This window comes from Maudiozyma barnettii (assembly GCF_903064755.1).
Source record: "Maudiozyma barnettii strain CLIB 1767 genome assembly, contig: KABA2_02, whole genome shotgun sequence".
In the NCBI taxonomy this organism is placed as follows: domain Eukaryota; kingdom Fungi; phylum Ascomycota; class Saccharomycetes; order Saccharomycetales; family Saccharomycetaceae; genus Maudiozyma; species Maudiozyma barnettii.
The window spans coordinates 1,615,756-1,636,426 of record NW_024545239.1 but is presented as its reverse complement, the minus strand read 5'-3'; the positions used below and the strand labels follow the sequence as shown (position 1 = coordinate 1,636,426).

The 20,671-nt window shown below is 33.2% G+C and overlaps 9 protein-coding genes across 9 annotated transcripts; 5 read left to right on the top strand and 4 right to left on the bottom strand.

Moving 5' to 3' along the window:
* Positions 1 to 697: 697 nt before the first annotated feature.
* Positions 698 to 1,537, bottom strand: POP4 (RNase P/RNase MRP complex subunit; the record flags this gene model as incomplete). The annotated part of the gene is made up of 1 exon (XM_041549373.1): positions 698 to 1,537. The coding sequence occupies one exon, from the start codon at positions 1,535 to 1,537 to the stop codon at positions 698 to 700; it is 840 nt and encodes a 279-aa protein (XP_041405307.1).
* A 330-nt stretch (positions 1,538 to 1,867) lies between these two features.
* AIM22 (putative lipoate--protein ligase) lies at positions 1,868 to 3,106 on the top strand (the record flags this gene model as incomplete). Its single annotated transcript, XM_041549372.1, has 1 exon — positions 1,868 to 3,106. The coding sequence occupies one exon, from the start codon at positions 1,868 to 1,870 to the stop codon at positions 3,104 to 3,106; it is 1,239 nt and encodes a 412-aa protein (XP_041405306.1).
* Positions 3,107 to 3,577: 471 nt separating this feature from the next.
* Positions 3,578 to 4,624, bottom strand: TMA46 (Tma46p; the record flags this gene model as incomplete). The annotated part of the gene is made up of 1 exon (XM_041549371.1): positions 3,578 to 4,624. The coding sequence occupies one exon, from the start codon at positions 4,622 to 4,624 to the stop codon at positions 3,578 to 3,580; it is 1,047 nt and encodes a 348-aa protein (XP_041405305.1).
* A 1,012-nt stretch (positions 4,625 to 5,636) lies between these two features.
* On the top strand, positions 5,637 to 7,274 carry PTC5 (type 2C protein phosphatase PTC5; the record flags this gene model as incomplete). Its single annotated transcript, XM_041549370.1, has 1 exon — positions 5,637 to 7,274. The coding sequence occupies one exon, from the start codon at positions 5,637 to 5,639 to the stop codon at positions 7,272 to 7,274; it is 1,638 nt and encodes a 545-aa protein (XP_041405304.1).
* A 479-nt stretch (positions 7,275 to 7,753) lies between these two features.
* Positions 7,754 to 8,389, top strand: VPS21 (Rab family GTPase VPS21; the record flags this gene model as incomplete). The annotated part of the gene is made up of 1 exon (XM_041549369.1): positions 7,754 to 8,389. The coding sequence occupies one exon, from the start codon at positions 7,754 to 7,756 to the stop codon at positions 8,387 to 8,389; it is 636 nt and encodes a 211-aa protein (XP_041405303.1).
* A 200-nt stretch (positions 8,390 to 8,589) lies between these two features.
* Positions 8,590 to 10,557, bottom strand: YVC1 (Yvc1p; the record flags this gene model as incomplete). The annotated part of the gene is made up of 1 exon (XM_041549368.1): positions 8,590 to 10,557. The coding sequence occupies one exon, from the start codon at positions 10,555 to 10,557 to the stop codon at positions 8,590 to 8,592; it is 1,968 nt and encodes a 655-aa protein (XP_041405302.1).
* Positions 10,558 to 11,346: 789 nt separating this feature from the next.
* Positions 11,347 to 14,958, top strand: TCB1 (tricalbin; the record flags this gene model as incomplete). Its single annotated transcript, XM_041549367.1, has 1 exon — positions 11,347 to 14,958. The coding sequence occupies one exon, from the start codon at positions 11,347 to 11,349 to the stop codon at positions 14,956 to 14,958; it is 3,612 nt and encodes a 1,203-aa protein (XP_041405301.1).
* A 152-nt stretch (positions 14,959 to 15,110) lies between these two features.
* Positions 15,111 to 16,154, bottom strand: OST3 (dolichyl-diphosphooligosaccharide--protein glycotransferase OST3; the record flags this gene model as incomplete). The annotated part of the gene is made up of 1 exon (XM_041549366.1): positions 15,111 to 16,154. One exon carries the CDS (start codon positions 16,152 to 16,154, stop codon positions 15,111 to 15,113), a length of 1,044 nt encoding a protein of 347 aa, XP_041405300.1.
* Positions 16,155 to 17,083: 929 nt separating this feature from the next.
* On the top strand, positions 17,084 to 19,531 carry MKT1 (Mkt1p; the record flags this gene model as incomplete). Its single annotated transcript, XM_041549365.1, has 1 exon — positions 17,084 to 19,531. The coding sequence occupies one exon, from the start codon at positions 17,084 to 17,086 to the stop codon at positions 19,529 to 19,531; it is 2,448 nt and encodes an 815-aa protein (XP_041405299.1).
* Between the last annotated feature and the right edge of the window lie 1,140 nt (positions 19,532 to 20,671).

The window sequence follows — 20,671 nt, the reverse complement described above, 5'->3', positions numbered from 1 at the left end:
ATGAGTTATTTCACGACAAACCCTCCATAATTTACTTCTGATGGCTACGTCGGTTGTTAAACCGGTTGCTAACACTAATGCACTATCAATGTCCTTAAGATCATTAATACTAGAACTATCTAATTTAGATATTATCTTCTCCAATTCATCATAACATTTCTTAATCAATTGAAAGCCAGCGTTTACCTCAGAAGGTGAACTTCTCGAATTCTCATAATCGTTTACACTAAATGTGGTAGGAACCTTTGGCGGTGGTCCATATATAGCGGTATCGATACAATGACGTTCCCTAAGCATACTTAGATTGCTATAGTGGATTGCTAAAACAATTTATTATTTACCGTTACTTAAGAGATTCGATTATAGCTATTCTGATTGATCTTATTTATATTCACTTAACAGATCTAGCCGTAGTTTCCGTCGCGTTAGATATCAACGATTATCGATGAAGTATAAGAACAACAGAATTTGATCAAAGATAACATGTTAATGAGAAGTAGCATATAGAACAAAATATTTGTATATCTTGGCACATAAATTAAATATTAAACAACCTTCTATAAATAAATATATAAGGAAATATTACCTTTTTCCCAAGGAAGTCTCAAGATTTTCATTTCTTTTAATCACTGATGTAGATATAAATATATATAACCAATAGACAGGATATAATGCTTTATTATTTTTGATAAATCATTCATATGAATTCCCCATGCAGCTGATACAACATATCATCACATCTACGAGCCTTAAATTTCCTACTGGCTCTATCGACACTTCTGTATTTAAATCTATCACCTAAGATAGAATACTGCAATGCCTCTTCTTCATTGATAGGTATTTCAAAACTAAATATAGTACCTTTTTTCGGTATACATTTTACGTCGTCAATTAAGTCACCCTCTGTAACCATGATAAAAGATTTTTGACTATCCCAAATAACTATACCCTCGATGCCTGTCATATTCCTATTTTTACTTTTCACTATCTTTAATAGTGAACCATTATAGTCGGCCATAGATAATTTCATTAACGATGTATTTGCATTAATACTTGGGCGTGAACCTGATTCCACAGTAGAACTGAGAGAAAGGATATCCTTTATATACTCTACCCAGAAATCTTCATACATGGGTAGGAATGTTTCATAACGAGGTAGTTTATCAAATAGATCTTTATATTTTTCTCGTAATAGTTTATTCAAATCTGAACGATTGTTAATTTTATTTTCTTTTGCTATGTTTTTAGCTCTTTTTGAGGCGTCCTTACAATTATTAATGTAATTTCGCAATGCACTTTTTGAGTTTTTATTGACAGTTCTATAATTAGGATGTTTATGATTATTGGAATTACCTTCGATATTAGTGGCAGTCAGCTTTGTTGAACTTTTGTATCTCTTCAGACGAGTAGATAACCCACCATCGGTAGGCATCAACAATAATGTTTGCTGTAATCTTTGTTCATCGATCGGCTTATTTGGGTTATCAAAATTCTTTGTGAATAAACATTCTTTAATAAAAGATTGAGCTTTGTCCATATTAAACTAATAATTATTTCTTGCTATCTTAAATTACCGTAACTAGTATCCTATAATTCGGTTGAAGTTGTAAGTTGAATTCATTGTTTTATTTTATAAGGCTTCATCATTCTATATGGTGACAAAAAATTTGTTAGTCGGAATTTATATTCCATCGCTAAGTCTTTTCATTTTGGAAGACACAATCGGAAAGAAGTTGAATAACGTAAAAGGGAACTTCAAGAACCGTCTGTCATTTCATTCTAGATATATACATTGAAACAGGTTATTATTTGTAATTACTATGTTACATTGAACACATTTGAGATGTCCAATAAAAATTAGATCCAGATGCTAAAAAGATGCTACATACTTTCCAAATTAAACACGTTTACGTATAAATCCCAACGGTATGTAAACACTAAAGTCCCCTTCGATATAAATGAAACTGATGACCAATATAAAGGAATTAACACAATGTATTCCGATATGTTCTCTCAGTCATTAAGTAATACCAATACAAAAGATGATAATACTGATATTTCTCGAGAAACAAACCCTCTATCTGAATGCGATAAATTGAATAAGGAATTTCAAGATTTATTTCAAGTTGATAACACATGTTTGTCCGGAAAGGAATTGGAACACAAGGTGACGTCCCCTGGTAGATTTATCCTAAAGAGTTTATCAAATAACCCTTATTATAATTTGGCACTGGAAGATTATGTCTTTAGAAAGACACCTGTATCCAAAGAAATTAGTCATGACGTCTTCCCTAATCATAGATTGTTGTTTTATATTAATAAAAAATGTGCAGTTATTGGAAAAAATCAGACCGTTTGGCAGGAAGTATATCTTTCTGAACTACAAGAGCAAAGTTATGAATTATTAAGGAGATTATCAGGAGGTGGTGCTGTCATACACGATCTGGGAAATGTTAATTACTCGTTTATTACATCCAGAAATGAATTTCATTCAAGTTTTTTTAATGAATTGATTGTAAAATGGCTACATTCGTACGATGAAACTTTACCTGTCACTTTAAACAAAAGGAGTGATATATTATTTGATGGGAAGAAATGTGGTGGTAGCGCATTCAAGATTGCTCAAGGTAAAGCATATCATCATGGTACAATGCTTGTGAATTCAGATCTAGGGAATTTTCATGGATTATTGAAAGCCAAAGATATACCTGGAATAAAGTGGGATAGTCCGAGTGTCGACAGTGTAAGATCCAACGTTTCCAACATTTCATTAAAATCAACAGATAATTTCATGGATATTTGTATTGATGGATTTAGAACTGATTTCAAAGGGGCGAACCATCATGAGATACCTGTCTATTTCTGTAATGAAGATATAACTATAAACGATGAAATAAACTCCTCGATGAATACCTTAAAAGATGATAAATGGAAGTACTTTAATGGTCCCAAGTTTGATGTTGCTTTTCTTGATAAGCAAGTGTTTATATCTTGTGAAAAGGGAATCATTACAAAATGTAATATAGCTGGTTTGGAAGGAAAAGCATTCAAAACTTTATGGGAAGATAAAAAGGTATATAGAAATATTTATCAGAACAAATTTTAAATATTCGACGCTTGTAAATAAAACCAATGCATAAAAACGTTGACATTTTAACCAATATTTTAAATAGTACGCCATTTCCGACGCTGATCAATTATTCCAATTTAAATAATTGTTATTACTATTATTATTATAATTATAATTATAGATAATATAAAAAATATAAGAATACCAAATACAAAAGAATAGATGATATACTTTATAATTATCTTAGTTAGAAGTGAATATGCTATTGGATGAATGGAGAACCATCTAGAAACCATGTTAATAATAAATTGACATAAAAACCCTGGGATGTTTACACAACCAAGATCTCTACAGTCACAGTATAACACCATATATCATTTGAATGTCTCTATATGGTAGGTGCGTTAGTTTTTATCATTTTTTCGAATATTACGTAAGGCAATAAAAGCAAATGCAAACATGAATAGTTTTGACATGTAATTATTCTTGTTCAAAAACACAAACATATTAACGTGCTTTGATTTCGAAAGTTGGATTGGACCCATCACCGTAATCCTTAACCCCACTATCATCTTTATGATCAGCTACCTTTAATGCATCTGTGAATTCAGTCAAATCCCAAGCCGATCCTTCTTCTTCTTCATTAGAAATTTGAGAATAGACACTTTCAGCCTCATCAACTGGTTCATCTATTAAGATACCACCATTACTAGACATTTTCTGTATAATTTCACGACCAGAAGGTTTCTTCTTTTCATTTAATTTCTTCTCAGCGTTGAGTTTAGCAATAATATGACTTTTCTTCCATTCTGCGAAATTTTCAATAGTGATAGGTGTCAATTTAGTCTTATCCAAAAAACCTCTTTCAGTTTCAATAAACTCTTCCAATGTAATCTTTGGTTGGTTTTCCAAAGCTTCTTTCTCTAATCTTCTTTGTTCTTTAGTCTTTAATTCAAAACCTTCTGGTAAGGAATGTCTATACATACACTTATCACCATTATTTGGACAAATCCAGAACCAACCATATTTCCCATTCTCGACAGCCTCAATGAAATATTTACAAACTTTATCCGTGGTAGTCTTTAGATTACCATGCTTAGAAAGAATAACTTTTCTCAATTTTTCTTCATCCCAATTATCCATTGTATCTTGTTCCTTTTCACTTCTCGCATCTTGATACAGATCCTTCTTCTCAACTCTTCTACCAACATTAAGATCATGTGAGAATTTACATTTGGCACCTTTATTACAATTCCCTAACTTGAAAAGTGCACAAACGACAGTCTTTGGGTCTACACCAGCACGAACTCTTTGATCAGATACATTATTAAATAATAATCTTCTTTCAGCTTCCTGTGCTTCTCTCATAAACTTCTCTTCAGCCTTCCGACGTCTCATGTCTTCCTTTGCAGGATCAACACCTTGCTGTTCCACTTGTCTAATAAATTTCTGGACCCTAGTGGATCTGTTCTTGTTCTTCATACCGAATGTTTTGTCGACATTGTCCTTCTTCTTAGCCTGTTGCTGTTGTTGCTTATTCTTCTTTGGAGGCATCCTTGCTGGTGTTATGTATAATTCTTTATGATGTTATATATATGTATATTAACTTAAAATAAATGTAACCTTTAGTAAGTAAGTGTTCTTTAATTTTTGTTCTTTTATAGTAATACTTCCAATTATAAGATGAACTTAGTTAACGTTGATGGTCATCACTGCAAACCAGTTCTCTCGTCTGTGCCAAAGTGGTTCGTTGTACGGTAGTAATACTCGCACATTGCCAATGGGACTAAGAAAAAAAAATTTTCAACCACATCGTGAAATGTGATCTTAATAGGTAATAATTAATCAAACAATCAAGATATATAAAATATGTATTTTTACCAACAGTTACAATCACGATTCATGGATTGGATGTAGCTGCTTCTAGCTGGTTTTCAGGAGTTGGTTTCTTAGCTATAACTTGAGGTTCTATGTAGCAGAGTTGATTGGAACATGCAAGAAGAATATGACAATAGGAAAGGTGCCTGTCCAATCCTGTATTGGAAAGTCCTTATAATCTAGTAATTACCTGTATAGTTTGTCCTATAAATGAAACATAAAGACAGTTAATTTCACAAACATATTCCAATGAATAAATTTATCTATCCACACACACACACACACATGTATATATATTAGGGAATCAAAATAATAGAATATGGTTCAGTTCCTTAACTTCCCTTATTCTAAACATATACCTGTCAATTACCGTGTATTGATCATATAGATATATGCAATTACACTGTCATTCTTTAGTTCACTAATGATTTGCAATTAAGCACAGTGTCACTTAAACTACATCTCTCTTGTCTATCTATATAAATATACAAAACACAGACCTTTTTTACCACGCGGCAAAAGGAATGGTAAATCCTTTTAGTTCTCCATAAAATGCAATGGATTTCACAATCATTGATTACAAACTACAGTAAAGTAAGAATCATATTTTCTTATTCTGGCATTGCATTCCTTGATATAGGAACACATATATTCTAAAAACATATATAATTTGCTCATTAGAATAACAATGTTACTGCCTAGAGCCAATAGAACTATTACTAGGTACAGCCGTCATGGTGAATGGATAGGTAGATTTGTGCACAGATCTTACATCTCAAATTCAAAACACAAGAATTCATGCAATTATTACAGCACAACTGCATCTTCAAATTTGGGTAAGAATATATTTAGACGTAGTAGGAAGTTTTCTAAAGATATTGGGTGGGCTTTATTAGGTGGATCTGGGTTAATGTTAGCATCATATTCATGGTTGGGTTCATCATCAATCTCATTGGACGCTATAGATGGTATAAAACATTATTCTACAAAGGTTGCTAATAAGAGTGCTACTATTACTCTACTGACAGATTCTGAAATAGATAAGAAATTACGTGGTTTGGAACAAAGTTATATTGTTAACAGAAATAAAGGGATAACTCGTTATGATGTCGCTCAACTTCCATCAAATAATCCAATAGAAGATAATCATATCGAACAAGTGATTACCGTACCAATTAAGGATACTGAAGAAGATCTATATTTTTTCGGTATATTTGATGGTCATAGTGGTCCTTTTACGTCTGCTAAATTATCGAAGGATATGGTAAGATACGTAGCAAAACAATTATCGCCTTTTTATTCATCACCAAAGAGTGAAGGCTCCAGCGAACAAGTTGACTCTGCCATTATTGATGCTTTTGTACAATTGGATCAAGATATCATTCAACAATCATTTAAACAATTATTTAGGGATCCATCTCAAGAAAACATGGTAAATGTATTACCAGCTATATCTGGTTCTTGTGCATTATTATCATTGTATAATTCAAAGGATATGAGTTTGAAGGTTGCTGTCACTGGTGATTCCAGGGCATTGATCGGTGGTATTGATGAAAATAGCAATTGGTTTGTCAAGGCTCTATCAATTGATCAAACCGGTGATAATTTAGATGAAGTTGCTAGAATTCAAAATGAACACCCTGGTGAACCTAATGCAGTTCGCCGTGGTAGAGTATTGGGTTGTTTACAACCTTCTCGTGCGTTTGGAGATTATCGTTACAAATTGAAAGAAGTTGACGGTAAAAAATTGAGTGATCTACCAGATCATGTGAAAATATATTTTAGAAGTGAACCAAGAGATTTATTAACACCACCTTATGTTACATCAAAACCTGAAATCACTACAACTACTGTTCACAATAATGTAAAGTTTATGATTATGGGTTCTGATGGTTTATTTGAATTATTAACCAACGAGGAAATTGTTGGTTTAGTTGCTAAATGGCAAGAACAATATATGACCCAAAATCAAAGCACGAGGAAAAATATAACAGCGCAAACTGGTAAATTACCATTAGTTAAAGACCTTACATCGGATAAATCATCACAAAGACCTGCATTTAGATACAAGAAAAAGGACAATTCAAATGCAACTGATTATTTATTAGAAGATCCAAATGTGGCCACACACCTAATCAGAAATGCGCTAAGTGCCGGTGGTCAAAAGGAATATGTGTCTACTTTAACTAGTATTCCATCTCCAATGAGCAGGAAATATAGAGATGATTTGACTGTCACTGTTGCATTTTTTGGAGAATCTGAAAAGAAAGATGGTTCTCTGGAGATTAACCATGAGGCTACTACTCCTCCTAAACCAAAATTATAAGTAAAAAAAGTATTATATATACAACTGATGTCCAACAATGCACCTTTTTAATGATTCACACATACCTTTTGTATAGTAAATGTAGAACCATCAGTCGTTACCGTTACTGGCATTGTTTTCTGATTTTTTATCAAAGCCCATCTCGCTTAACGAGGAAAAACAGATGAAACGGCCCGCACTCGTTAAACATCCAAAACTGACAACGTGAAGAATCAAAAAGAAAATTAAATTTGGAAAACCCATATCCGGCAATCCCTATAATTAGATATTTTTGATAGTCACTTACTCATATAGATACACATTTTTATAATATATTCAAGAATAACAAAACTATACAAACGGCATCTCAAAGTTTGTACTACAACTATATATATATATTGAGATTTGCTACTATATTATTATAAGAAAATAACAAAGAAAATAAATTCAACTAAACGTACCGCTACAATAATCACAACCATTATCAACATATTAGCTAAATGAGTAATCCAATCACTTCAATCAAATTAGTTCTATTAGGTGAAGCAGCAGTAGGGAAATCATCCATCGTCTTAAGATTTGTTTCTAACGATTTTTCAGAAAACAAAGAGCCAACTATAGGTGCTGCATTTTTAACACAGAGAGTTAATATTAATGATCACACAGTTAAGTTTGAAATATGGGATACGGCAGGTCAAGAAAGATTTGCCTCTTTGGCTCCGATGTATTATAGAAATGCACAGGCTGCATTAGTAGTTTATGATATTACAAAACCCCAATCATTCATAAAGGCACGTCACTGGGTTAAAGAATTACATGAACAAGCTAATAAAAATATTATCATTGCACTTGTAGGGAATAAAGTCGATATTTTGGAGGATAATGAAGACGAAAGAAAAGTTAGTCGTGAGGAAGCCGAAAAATTAGCAGAAGAAGAAGATTTATTATTTTTTGAGACTAGTGCAAAGACAGGTACAAATATTAGTGAAGTATTCCTTGGTATTGGTGAAAAGATTCCATTGAAAGGTCCAGAGGATGAACATACAAATGGTGGTTTAAATGTTACTGAAGATCAAAGGGTGAACTTAGCAAATACTGCTAATGCAAGTGAAAATGCCTCTGCTTGTAGTTGTTAAATTAAGTACTTTAATGAAATGATGTATAAGTTATGATCATTCAGGAATATTGTTCAATCTATATATTGGTATATAATTTAATACATTCGCACTAAAATTTACCTTATTCATGATAAATAAATATAAAACTTTTTGATTCTAATTTAACGGTTATATTTTTTTTATAAAAGATAGGCAAACATACATTAATTTTGTAATTATTAGTCCTTTTTCTTTTGTTGCAATATTTCTAGTTTTCTGTCTAATTTTTCGATTTTTTTTGTTAATTTAATAATATTCTTATTTTGTTCATATAATAATTTCAATAGAGTGGACTGAGGGTTATTTGATGTATTTTTCAACTTTTCTAGACGGTCATACCATTCTTCAGTCACTGAAAATTTTGGGTCTTTCTTTTCCTCTTGTGATTGTTCTATTAGCATAGTTGAGTTCTTCTTCAATGTAGCTTTAATACCAGTCTCGGCGTCATTTCTTAATGAAATACCTACACTTTCAACGTAACCATCAGTAAGGTCCCATATTGTGTCTTGTTGATTTGAATCATCTGGAACACCCCAAAGTCTATTATACTTTATTCTTCTTGCCGTTCGAACCTCCCACAATGACGTAATGATCAATAATGGTGCATATAATAGAGTCATTACTACATATAAAGCACTTTGTTTGATGGCTTCATTTTGGCCCAATAATATCAGGGATAGAATTATTTCAAATATATTACAAGGAGGTACAAACACATTTTCATCAGGTGCTCTAATAAATCTTAAAGTCTTCTGAGACATCAGACACATATATTCGCTATCTGCATTATCGACAACATTTTGATAAGCGTTAGAATAAAGAGCAATCAAGATATTTAGTAAGATGACGGAAATGACAAAGGAATAGCAGTAGTATAGGATAGTTGCATAAGGTGATGCAAAATTTTCAAACACGGATAAGTCTCCAAATCCGATAATCGTAGCCAAAAGATTATTAATCACTGAATTTGTGACATCCAATTCCCCATCTGATAAATCTAACGCAATAAATCCTTGTAAGAACCCTAACAGTAATAAAATTAAAAGAAAGAAAAAAATGATTGATTCTCTCATCATATGTTTCACTACAACTAACATTATACCGATAAATTTTTGAGATTCCAAATAAAGTAATAATCTTGACCAAGCCAATGGTACTGCACATGCCAAAAGTCTATACGAGATGACACCATATGTATCATTAGGTGAATTACTCAAATATAAACTCTTTAAACGCAATATGATTGATAAAGTTACTAGTAAATAAAGTGAATCATTAAAACATGTCCAGAATTGGAAATATGCAATACCGATATAATGAAATTTCATAATTTCATCAATAACATAACCTAATGTAAACAAAATAAAGCAAAATTCTTTTTTATTTATAGGTTCAATATTAATAATCAATTTTTCATTCATAACTGTACTGTAGAGAATTAAATATATGACAGAGAATAAAATTGTTAAGAAATTTTGATATTTGGGTGTCTTAATACGTTGTGGTGTAAAATGATCCAAATAAGAAGTCGAAACAACAATTTCTTCTTTAATGAAACAGTCAAGATTTTTTGGTGATTGAATAATCCAACCGTCCCATAACCATACCAAACATCTTTGAAACCCACTAGTTCCGACTATAATGGTACAATGAAGATCTGTAGCTAATTCGACTGCATTCATTTGGTTCGAGGATCCTGCTATTTCAAAAATAGAATAACGTCTAAGCAAGATATGATTAAACAAATAATGAATATTTTTCTTTTCCTCTCTTTCAATTATAATTTGACACAATTTTTGTACAACAATGGATCTAGTAATAAAAAAATTTATTTCATGAATTTCGTCATTGATAATAGACTGATACCAAGAATAAACATTCAATAAAGCAAAAACTATAACTGCCTGATATTTCTTAGAACTTTGCGTATCCTTTTCATCACCACCACATGCTTTATAAGCCAAAGTGACAAACTCTTCGGTTATTACTGCATCAATATCTCCATCATTATAATGTCTGGTAATCATACTATCTATTAAATATTTCAAATTAATAGCAATTCGTAATACTTGTCGTGGTGTAGGCACTTCCAAAACAGTATCGTCCTGAGACCTAACACTTATTGGCAAAATATCTACTTCGGACATACCTCAGATAGTTGTTAGATAACATACACACTCACACAGTTAACCAGCTATTTTATTATGTTCTTGTTGAGCATACTAGCACATCATTCAAGATGATCATCTCCTCAGTGTGATCTAAATTATATATCGACAAACTTCGTAATGTGTCAATCAGCCATTATAATCCCGATTCCATGTGACAATGCACGTGACCGCGAGCTATCTCAAAAATTGTAATCTTAAAAAAGTAAGGGAGAGAACCCACCACCACCTTAAAGCCAGACACCAACCGCAACAGCTTCTTGCTTAAGGGAGGAAAATGTTGCTGCCAAAATTTTGGAAAGGAAAGCGAAGCCCGCACATCCCTTAAAATACCCGATGATGAATAATTTTGGAGGAAGAAAATTGCACTGCATAGACTGAACCTTAACAAAGGTATGCATTTTTATATAACAGGGCATACTTCCCTTTAATGGAGAGCGAGAGGCAAGCAAAACTAAAATAGGGAAATAAGGAGGAACCCATTTTTTTGACATATACATTCTATAAGAATCAGATATATAAAAACAGGAAGATACCGGAATTGATAATACGTTATATTTTGAAAATTTTTACCATTGAACGAGTTTCTGTAAGGTACAATTGATAAGATTGGTTACTGCTAAATATATTGTATCATACAATTGGAAAAAAGAATAATATTACAGTTCCCTTTTATTGAACGTAACTGAATAATAATAGTTGTATAAATATTGTAAATAAAATAACAATATTCACAATCAATTTGACTCGTAGCAATAATAGAGTAAAATGGTAGCACAACAGGCAAGTATAGAACCTGTTGAGGTGATAGACTCAAGTCAGGTCGTCGAAGAACCAGTACCATTTACTGTAGAAGATCAATTAGAACAAGCTTCTCGTCCTACTACAGATAATAATAATAACAATAATGTTAAGTCTGGTAGAGAGTTGAAAAGAACAAAGACTAGTCAGGATATCGAAGAATCGAAAGTTTCCAATGTAGGTACAGATACCGTTACTAGACCTCATGTAGACGCTACATACGTAGGATGGAAACAAATGTCAGGATGGGTTGAAAGAGATAGACTAACCTTAGATGATGAATTGGTAGATTTGGATCAAGAAACTATCTTGAATAATGTCTTACCTGATTATTTGTATGGTGATTGGTACCATTTTGTTGCAATCATCTTTGTTGCTGGTATTTTATCATTTACGTTTGGTTACTTCAAGTTTTCTTTGGCTCCTGTGTTCTTTATTATAGTCTTAACTGGGTTATTATATCGTACTAATGCTAAGAAATATCGTGCTTCAATCAGAGAATTGATTCAAAAGGAATTCACTGTTCAAAAGATAGAAGATGACTACGAAACAATGGAATGGTTGAATAATATGTTGGATAAATATTGGCCTATTATTGAACCTAGTGTCTCCCAAATGGTTGTCACTCAAGTGAACGATCAATTGGCTACAAACCCATCTGTCCCAGCATTTATTAAGTCATTATGGGTAGATAAGTTTACTCTGGGGATTAAACCTTTTAGAATTGACTCGGTGAAGACATTCCAAAATACAGAATCAGATATTGTGGTCATGGATTGGACGGTGTCATATACACCTCATGATTTATCAGATATGTCTGCAAAACAATTGAAAAATTATGTTAACCAAAAAGTTGTAGTCAAGGCCAAGATGTTCGGTATTACAATCCCAGTTGCTGTCTCTGATATCTCATTTAAAGTCGACACTAGAGTAAGATTTAAATTGATGACCCCATTTCCTCATGTTGAAACCATCAATGTTCAATTGTTAGAAGTTCCTGATATCGATTTTGTATGTCGTTTGTTTGGTGATAATGTCTTTAATTGGGAGATATTAGCTATACCGGGACTTTACTCCACAATTAATACTTTGGCAAAGAAATATATGGGTCCTATGTTTTTACCCCCCTTTTCTTTACAATTAAATATCCCACAATTATTATCTCAATCTAATTTATCTGTTGGTGTCCTGGAAGTCACTGTAAAAAATGCTAAGGATATTAAACGTGCAAACACATTCATTAATGCCTCGATAGACCCATACTTAGCTTTCGAATTATCAGGAAAAACTGTGGGTAAGACTAGAACAGTTAGAGATTCATTGAATCCTATCTGGGATGAAACTCTATATTTGTTACTGTCGTCATTTACTGATCCTTTAACGATTACATTGTTCGACAAGAGAGAAAAACTAAAGGATAAAGTCATGGGTAGAGTTGAATACAATTTAAACTCCATGCATGATAAAGAAATTCAAACAGATCTTGTTTCTCACTTCTTAAGAAACTCTAAGCCCGTTGGTAATTTGTCCTTTGATTTGAAATTCTTCCCGACTTTAGAACGTAAAGTTTTACCATCTGGTGAAGTAGAAGAATTGCCAGATCTGAATACTGGTATTGCTAAGATTGTTGTAGAAGAACTACACGGTATGAACGAAGAAAATAAGAAAGGTTCCTATTACATTGAAGTGTTTTTGAATGCTAAATTGGTATTGACTACATCGAAGGTAACGAAAGAAGATATTCAAACTTTTAATCAAGACTACGAATCAGTGATCCCAGATCGTCGTAAGTCTCGTTATAGATTTATTGTTAAGGATGCTAACACAGATGAGATTGTTACCTCGATGGTACAAAATCTAAATGATTTGATTGATAGAACAGAAATCGGTAAATTATTGATCCCCCTTCCAGGTAGTAAAGCTAAATTAAAAGTCACTACATATTGGAAGCCTGTTAGATTAGATCTTGGTAATAATTCTATTGCATATACTCCTCCTATTGGTTTAGTAAGAGTTTTCTTGAAGAAGGCAGTCAACTTGAAAAACCTGGAGACTGTGGGGTATATCGATCCATATGCCAGAGTACTTGTCAATGGTATATCCAAGGGTAGAACTGATTATGAGTCTCAAACTTTGAACCCTGTTTGGAACTTCTCTATTTATGTGGCAATCACTTCCCCGAACCAAAAGATTTCTGTGGAAGTGATGGATGTGGAGACAGTGAACAAGGATCGTCGTGTTGGTATCTATGATATTGACCTTTCAGATCTTGTCCATGAGGATGATGATGGTAAGTACATAACTAAGGAAGATGACAACGACAAAACTGTACGTTTGATAGGTAAGGATGGCCCAAGTGGTCAATTGGTCTATAATGCTTCTTTCTATCCTGTTAAGCCAATATTGACGTTAGAGGAAGTTCAAGATTTGGAAAAAGTGGGAAAGAGAAAACAAAAATTGGAAGACAAGAAGGCTAAAATTGATATGAGCAAGATTGCTCCAGTAGAAAAGGATATCATAGAAGCAGAAGAAAGTGAACTTAATGAATTGACAAATTTGTATTCTCACAAACAAAAATTATCATTGGAAGAATTGTTGAAATTCCAATCTGGTGCGCTTGCTATATCTGTGTTGAATGGTGAATTGCCTGATGCCGGTTACTATGTTCAAGCTTTTTTCGATGGTAATGGTCATTCACGTTTCAATAGTCCTAAGATTAATTCAAGGATTATTAGAGATGGTTGGACAGGTGATGTTGCTGTCAAAGAATTGAAGAATTCAATGACTACATTTAGAGTGACGAAGAATCGATACGGTAACAGAGTGGAAAGTTGTGTCAGTGAAGTATCGTTACCAACTATAGAGTTAGTTAAGAACTGTTATAATAAGCCATCGATCATTACCTTGAGTGGTGAGGGTGCAACTAAATTAATGATCCAAGTTTCGTGGTTCCCATTAGATGTTGAAAAATTACCAGCATCTGATTTGATGAGTAATTCTGGTGATTTGACTATTTCTTCAAAGAATGCAGAAAATCTAATGGCTTCTGATTCTAATGGATTTTCAGATCCATATTTGAAATTCTATATTAATGATTTCAAGGATCATTTGTATGAAACACCAACCGTAAAGAAGACATTGAATCCGGTTTGGAATGACACTGGTAAGATTGTAGTGAAAGATCGTGTCAATAGTATGCTTAATATCAAAGTTATGGATTGGGATGCAGCCTCCTCTGATGATATCATTGGTCGTGCTAGTATACCATTATCTAGTATTGAACCTGGTCAAACAATCGATATGGATGTACCTGTGAGACGTGATGATGGTGGTGACGGAGGTATTCTACATATGACGTTTGAATTCGAACCAAGATATGTGTTAAGTGTCGCCAAGCGTGAGAAGAAAGTAGGTGACGTTGCCAGTAAAGGTATTGGTAGTGGTTTGAAAGTCGGAACCACTGTTGTGTCGACAGGTGTTGGGACAATTGGTAAGATTGGGAAAGGTGTATTTGGTGCGGTTGGTTTAAAACGTAAAAAGAGTAGCAAGACTCCCAAACAAACTAATGGTGACGAATAGATATAAATGAGTGATTGTATTAAATTATCTATTTTATATATAACGTTATAATAATAAAGAAAAAAACATATCATATTTTTATATTATTGTAATTCTTTTTTTTAATATTTTTATTCTTATTTATTTATATACGTATATATTTATTTACGTCTTTATGACATTAAAGAACTTAACTTTATTAGTTCAAAAGGATATCTTGCAGATTTAATACCGAATAGACTAGTCAATCCAGCGAACAAAACATAGATGACGACGACCAATACAGCACAAATGACAGTAACGATCATAGTTCCACTAGCAGATCCTTTATAGAAAGAGGATAAGTTTGGAATTCCCAGGACCAATGCCAAAAACAATATAGATAGTGCACCATACAATACAGACACGATTTGTGATTCAATACCATATTGATTTTGGAATTCATTTGGCCAGAAATATACGACACCACCGTTGTTATCGGTACCAGCCAATGGAGTACCTCTCATCTTATTGTACATGTAACCACCTGACATCAAAGTGATGAAAGCACAACATAGAACACCCCAAACGTATTTGGAAGAAATGACAGCAGTGACAATCTTACTATGTTTTCTTAATAAATAAATGATAACGAAAGTAGAGAATGCAGTAATTATGACAGTAGACCAATCACGAGGTTCATAGACTTGGTAGTCGTTGATTCCTACGGCAATCTTCAAATTGGCAATGAATTCACTGGCACCGGCATTAGCCTTTTGTTGTGGTAAATTCAATAAATGATAATCATTGATATCACCACCTGGAGTGAAGAACATTAATCTTGGAACACGCTCAATATTATAGAATTTGAAAATTTCTGGCACAGCAGAAGCGTCACTCAAATCAGCCTTAGCGAAATATAGAGCCTTTGAAGGATCTTCCAAAGAAATACCTTCTGGGTGATCATGAATCCATGAACTAGCAATTGTTTCAAAGACTGGGTTAAATTCAAAACAAGCGGTACAACCAACACCTGGTTCAGTACAAGTCAATAGAGCGATCAAGTAGAAGTCACGAGGACCTTCCAGCGTGTCTTTGAAACTATAGTCATCCAGTTCGATGATACCATTTGATGATTTTTGAGCCTTGATAGCCAATTCTTCACGAGTAGCAGCCAATGCAGTGGTGGCCAATAAAAGGGCAGAAATGCACACTGAGACAAATCTATCTAGCAGCATTTTAAAATAGTAGAATTGAGTGTTTCGACGTGGGGTATTGTTACTCTTATTAGAAGGTACGTTAAAAAAGCAAAAATTACGAAACCAAACAGGGATATCTATGATATAAATATTATTACTTAACCTTGATTACTTATATATATATATATTGATTATGAGAAGCTCTTATATTTTTCAGGACACGTAAACGTAACAATTTTTTGCTCAGCGTGTTTCCCAATGAGAGACACGTCAATACGGAAAGCCGACAGTGAGCGGTCGCGCGTTTTGTTGTTTGGAATGCGATTCTCCCACGGTGAGAGTTGATGATTGGAGCTACAACTGATAGATGACAAGTGACATAGATGATATATATATATATGGGTATATCTGTATGTATTAGTGTGTGGTCCTTGCCGCAGTTGGTATGTGCTAACAGTATCGGGACTTGTTTCTATCTTTGAAATTGTAGGGTGTGTGTGTGTGGAGGAAATAAACAGTCTTGATCAGTCAGCTGTGGATATGGAAAGCATTGGCATTGTGTGTTGCATTCTGCAACTGTCTGTGATACCATACTTGACCAATTGGGTACGTAGCGAGGTATTCGCGGATATGTCGTTGTTAGTATATATGTATATATGGTCAATTGCTTGGTAGGCTGGGTCACCCGGCACATAGCCGTGCACAATGACAACCCTCCCCGAATAGAATGGCGAGACGAGACAAACTGACAGACACCGCGGAGGCAGAGACAAAGAAAGCAAAAGTAAAATACTCAATTGGGCTTTGACTTGGCATACACCCTTTGAATAAATATAAAATATATATACTTATTAGTTAAAAGTTTATAGGTTTTGGCCAAGTTAGCATTTTGATATCAGCATTAACTTCTTATTAGGTTGAGGAATCAGACACATACATATATACATATTATCGTTGCGCAAGAGACTATGGCTATCAAATCGTTGGAGCTGTTCTTGTTTGAGCGCGGGTTAGTCGGTTCATATCCACTTGAAGCATTGAAAAATTCGACTTTAGGGATTGATGTTGGCCACTATGTGTCCAGGTTGTTGACAGCTAAGAAGGAACAGTATTTGGACGCCGTTGGTGGATTTCCTACATCTTTAAACCTGTTTTTGGAGAGTGATTTGAAAGTGTTCGCAGAATATAATATTACACCTGTTTTCATCTTTGAAGGATCTCTGTCACAAAATAATTTAATCGATTCAGGTCACTTTGTTGCTAATGGTAATGTTAAATCTGTAAATTCAATGGATCAAAATAACGCCCCAGGTGCAACCACTAACGGTAGAGAAAGTAATGGTACTTCTGATAAAGATATTGCATTGGCTCACAGAAATAAGGCATGGACTCAATGGAAAAATCTGGTCACTGCCACTCAATCTACATATATTGACCAACCACCAATACCACATGAACCATTCCGTTACCATACATCAGTTGATCCCCGTCGTTATCAGGAGGATTTGATTCAATATTTCATTGAACATGAAGTACATTATCAAGTTGCACCATTTGTTGCATGGTCTCAATTGGCATACCTTTACAAACATGACTACATCGATGCAATTTTTGGTCCTACAGATTGTTTGATGCTTGGTGAAGTCGATAGATTTATCCTTGGAATGGAATTCCCAAATAAGGACTTTAGATACATTGATAAAAATCGTGTATTGAAAGAAATGGGGATATCCTTAAAAGAATTTGTTGATATCGCAATGACTCTGGGTAATACTTTACAACCTACTACTTTACCACCTTTACAGATTTATCCAAGTAATAAATTATTCGAAATCGCTTTGGAAATGGTTCTGAATACAGGTACAAATTTTTATTTGTATCAATTAGGAAATGAAATGGATACTACTACACAATCTTATTTGGAACAATTTCAAAGAGGTGTATCTCATTTGAAGTATATGCCAGTGTTGAAGGACTCGGGAAAAGTCGATCTTTACATTAATGATTTCGAAAATATGAATTCACATTCTGATGGAAACAAACTATCACAAAATGGAGAAACTGAGAATGAACATTACAATAACAAAAAATCAGAAACCACTAGAACTTTACCTATACCTAATGATGTTCATGATTTTATTACCCAAAGATTACCAAATGAATATTATTTCTATAAATCCTTAGGTTTGACATCAGGTAAACTGTTTGATGCAATCACCACTGGTGTATATCCAGAAGAACCACCTTTGGATGGCGGAGCCTCTAATTCATATAGAAAATTGGTTACTGATTCGGTCACTATTTTCAAGAATAAAGAATTAAACCTATTGACTCAACCAATCAACAGATATTTCCAAATGAAACAGATTAAGCAAGTAAAATGGTTTGATAATGATGATAAAACTACTTTATTGAATAGAACTACTCCTTCGATATTTGATAAATTAAACCACTTGATTGTTAAGACTGGTAGTGGCGACGAAAATAAATCATTTGCTATTGATTCATTCATTAAGTTATTAAATGATTCCACTGATTTAGTTACTGATTTTATTTCTAACGACGTATTGTTTCCAAATTCTGTTCCTTTAGAGAAAAAATTAAATAATTCTTTTGATTTATTGGCTACAACGTTGTTAAGAACTCTAGTTCAATTAGAATTTTTTCAATATGACTTTGATAAGAAAATTTTAAAACCAACCCCATGGGGTGAAATTTTCTTAAAATTTAATAATTTACAAATTGAACCCCAATTCCAAGAAAATTTATTAATTTTATTATTGTTTTTGAAAACTAACGTCTTAACTTTAAGTGAAGAATTCCAACCTTCGATTCATTCTGCATTGTCCGATCATACATTGCGTACTTACCCACAGGAAGCCAATAGCATTCTTTTATTAACGAGAGTGTTGACATTGTACCAAGTCAAACAAAAGCCTACAAATTATCATGGTCCTATTGATAAGAAGACTTTAGCATTCAGAGATCATTTGGATTTTGTCAGAGAAAACATGAACGATATGTTTGAAGCTGTCCTAGTATCATCATTAACAGCAAATGAATTTAACAAATTGCAGTACGACAATCATAATTGGCAAAAAGACATTGTTGCAAAGATGCCTTTCAAATTAGAATTACCAAATATCCTAATGGCAATGATGTGGGAATTTTTCTTACAAAAATATTTGCATAATGGGAACTCCAAGAGTGATGCTATGGCATTAATTAATAATGTATTCAACACTTACAAGATGATTACAAAACTAGAAGAACAATTTGATAATTCCTTCAAGTACTTGGATCAATGTAGTAAATTGTTTAAGGAAGTCGCAGGAGCTAGATTGATGAAAAGTAATGAAGCCACTGCATTTGAAGATGCAGTTGCTTTATGTAAGAATGCTTTAGTAGAAAATTAGAGAAGAGAAGAAATAAACTCGTTTTATTTTATTTATTCTCCGCCTCATCATTAACGCCCCATATCTTCATCGACCATCTCTTTGGAACCCACATCCCTCAAACAGACACATTGTAAATAAATCATAGGCTCAATTACTATTACCAAATAGAGACACTCATGTCAATGAATAAATTACGAAGTATGAAACTTGCATGGTGTTATTTATTGTACAATGTATGTATACACATATAAATATTTAATTATATAGTTAATACAATGCATTAATTTAATGATACAAATTATTACCCTCACATTCCGTTCACGAGTGTAAAACTCGCATGCCCCACATAACTATCAGGGCGCAGAATAACCGTAGGCAAGATATATGCACCTCTGTCCTCTGGAGTTTTACTGACAAATGTGGTATTTCGTTTATAGTGATCTACTTCATTCTAGTTACTTAGTAAGAAACCTTATGTTTCAACTGTTAACATTTTTATATGAATTGCCAAGCGTATTTCATCATCTTCATCTCATCGTAACTCCTTTTTTTTTTACAATAGATCCCTTTCTTTATTTTAAAGAATCTTTAATTTCAATTTGTAAGTGAATATTATACCCCATCGTATATATACAAATTTGAAATAGAGGAATATGTAGAAAAATGACTCCATCTCTATAATATTTGTATGATAGCTAAGCTAGTGATTGGTTCGAAGCGTGCGAGTGGCCATTCAAAGGGGCATCTACAATACAATTTGTATCAAATAAGTAAAGTTTATGTTAGAATGTTTTCATACACATATATTATGAAGTATCAGATCGTCACCTAGGATACAAGGGCAACAATTAATGAAATATTGTTGTTTATTGTTAATGGTACTTTTTTACATAGTTATTGGCTTCACAAACAAAACTCTTAATTATAACCAATTAAAAAGTCTATAGTATGGAATGCCGTAGTTACTTTGAACATAGCTTGATGACCTTCAATGAAATAAAATGAGAGTTCTGACTTTTTTATAAGTACCAGAACTTCCATCCTTTTTGTGCATCTAGTAAAGAGTTTATATACCAAATATTTCTTTCTTATATCAAAATTGCCTATTCATCCCAACTAACGTGTTGTTATAAAGGAATCTTTGCAAACATAGATCAA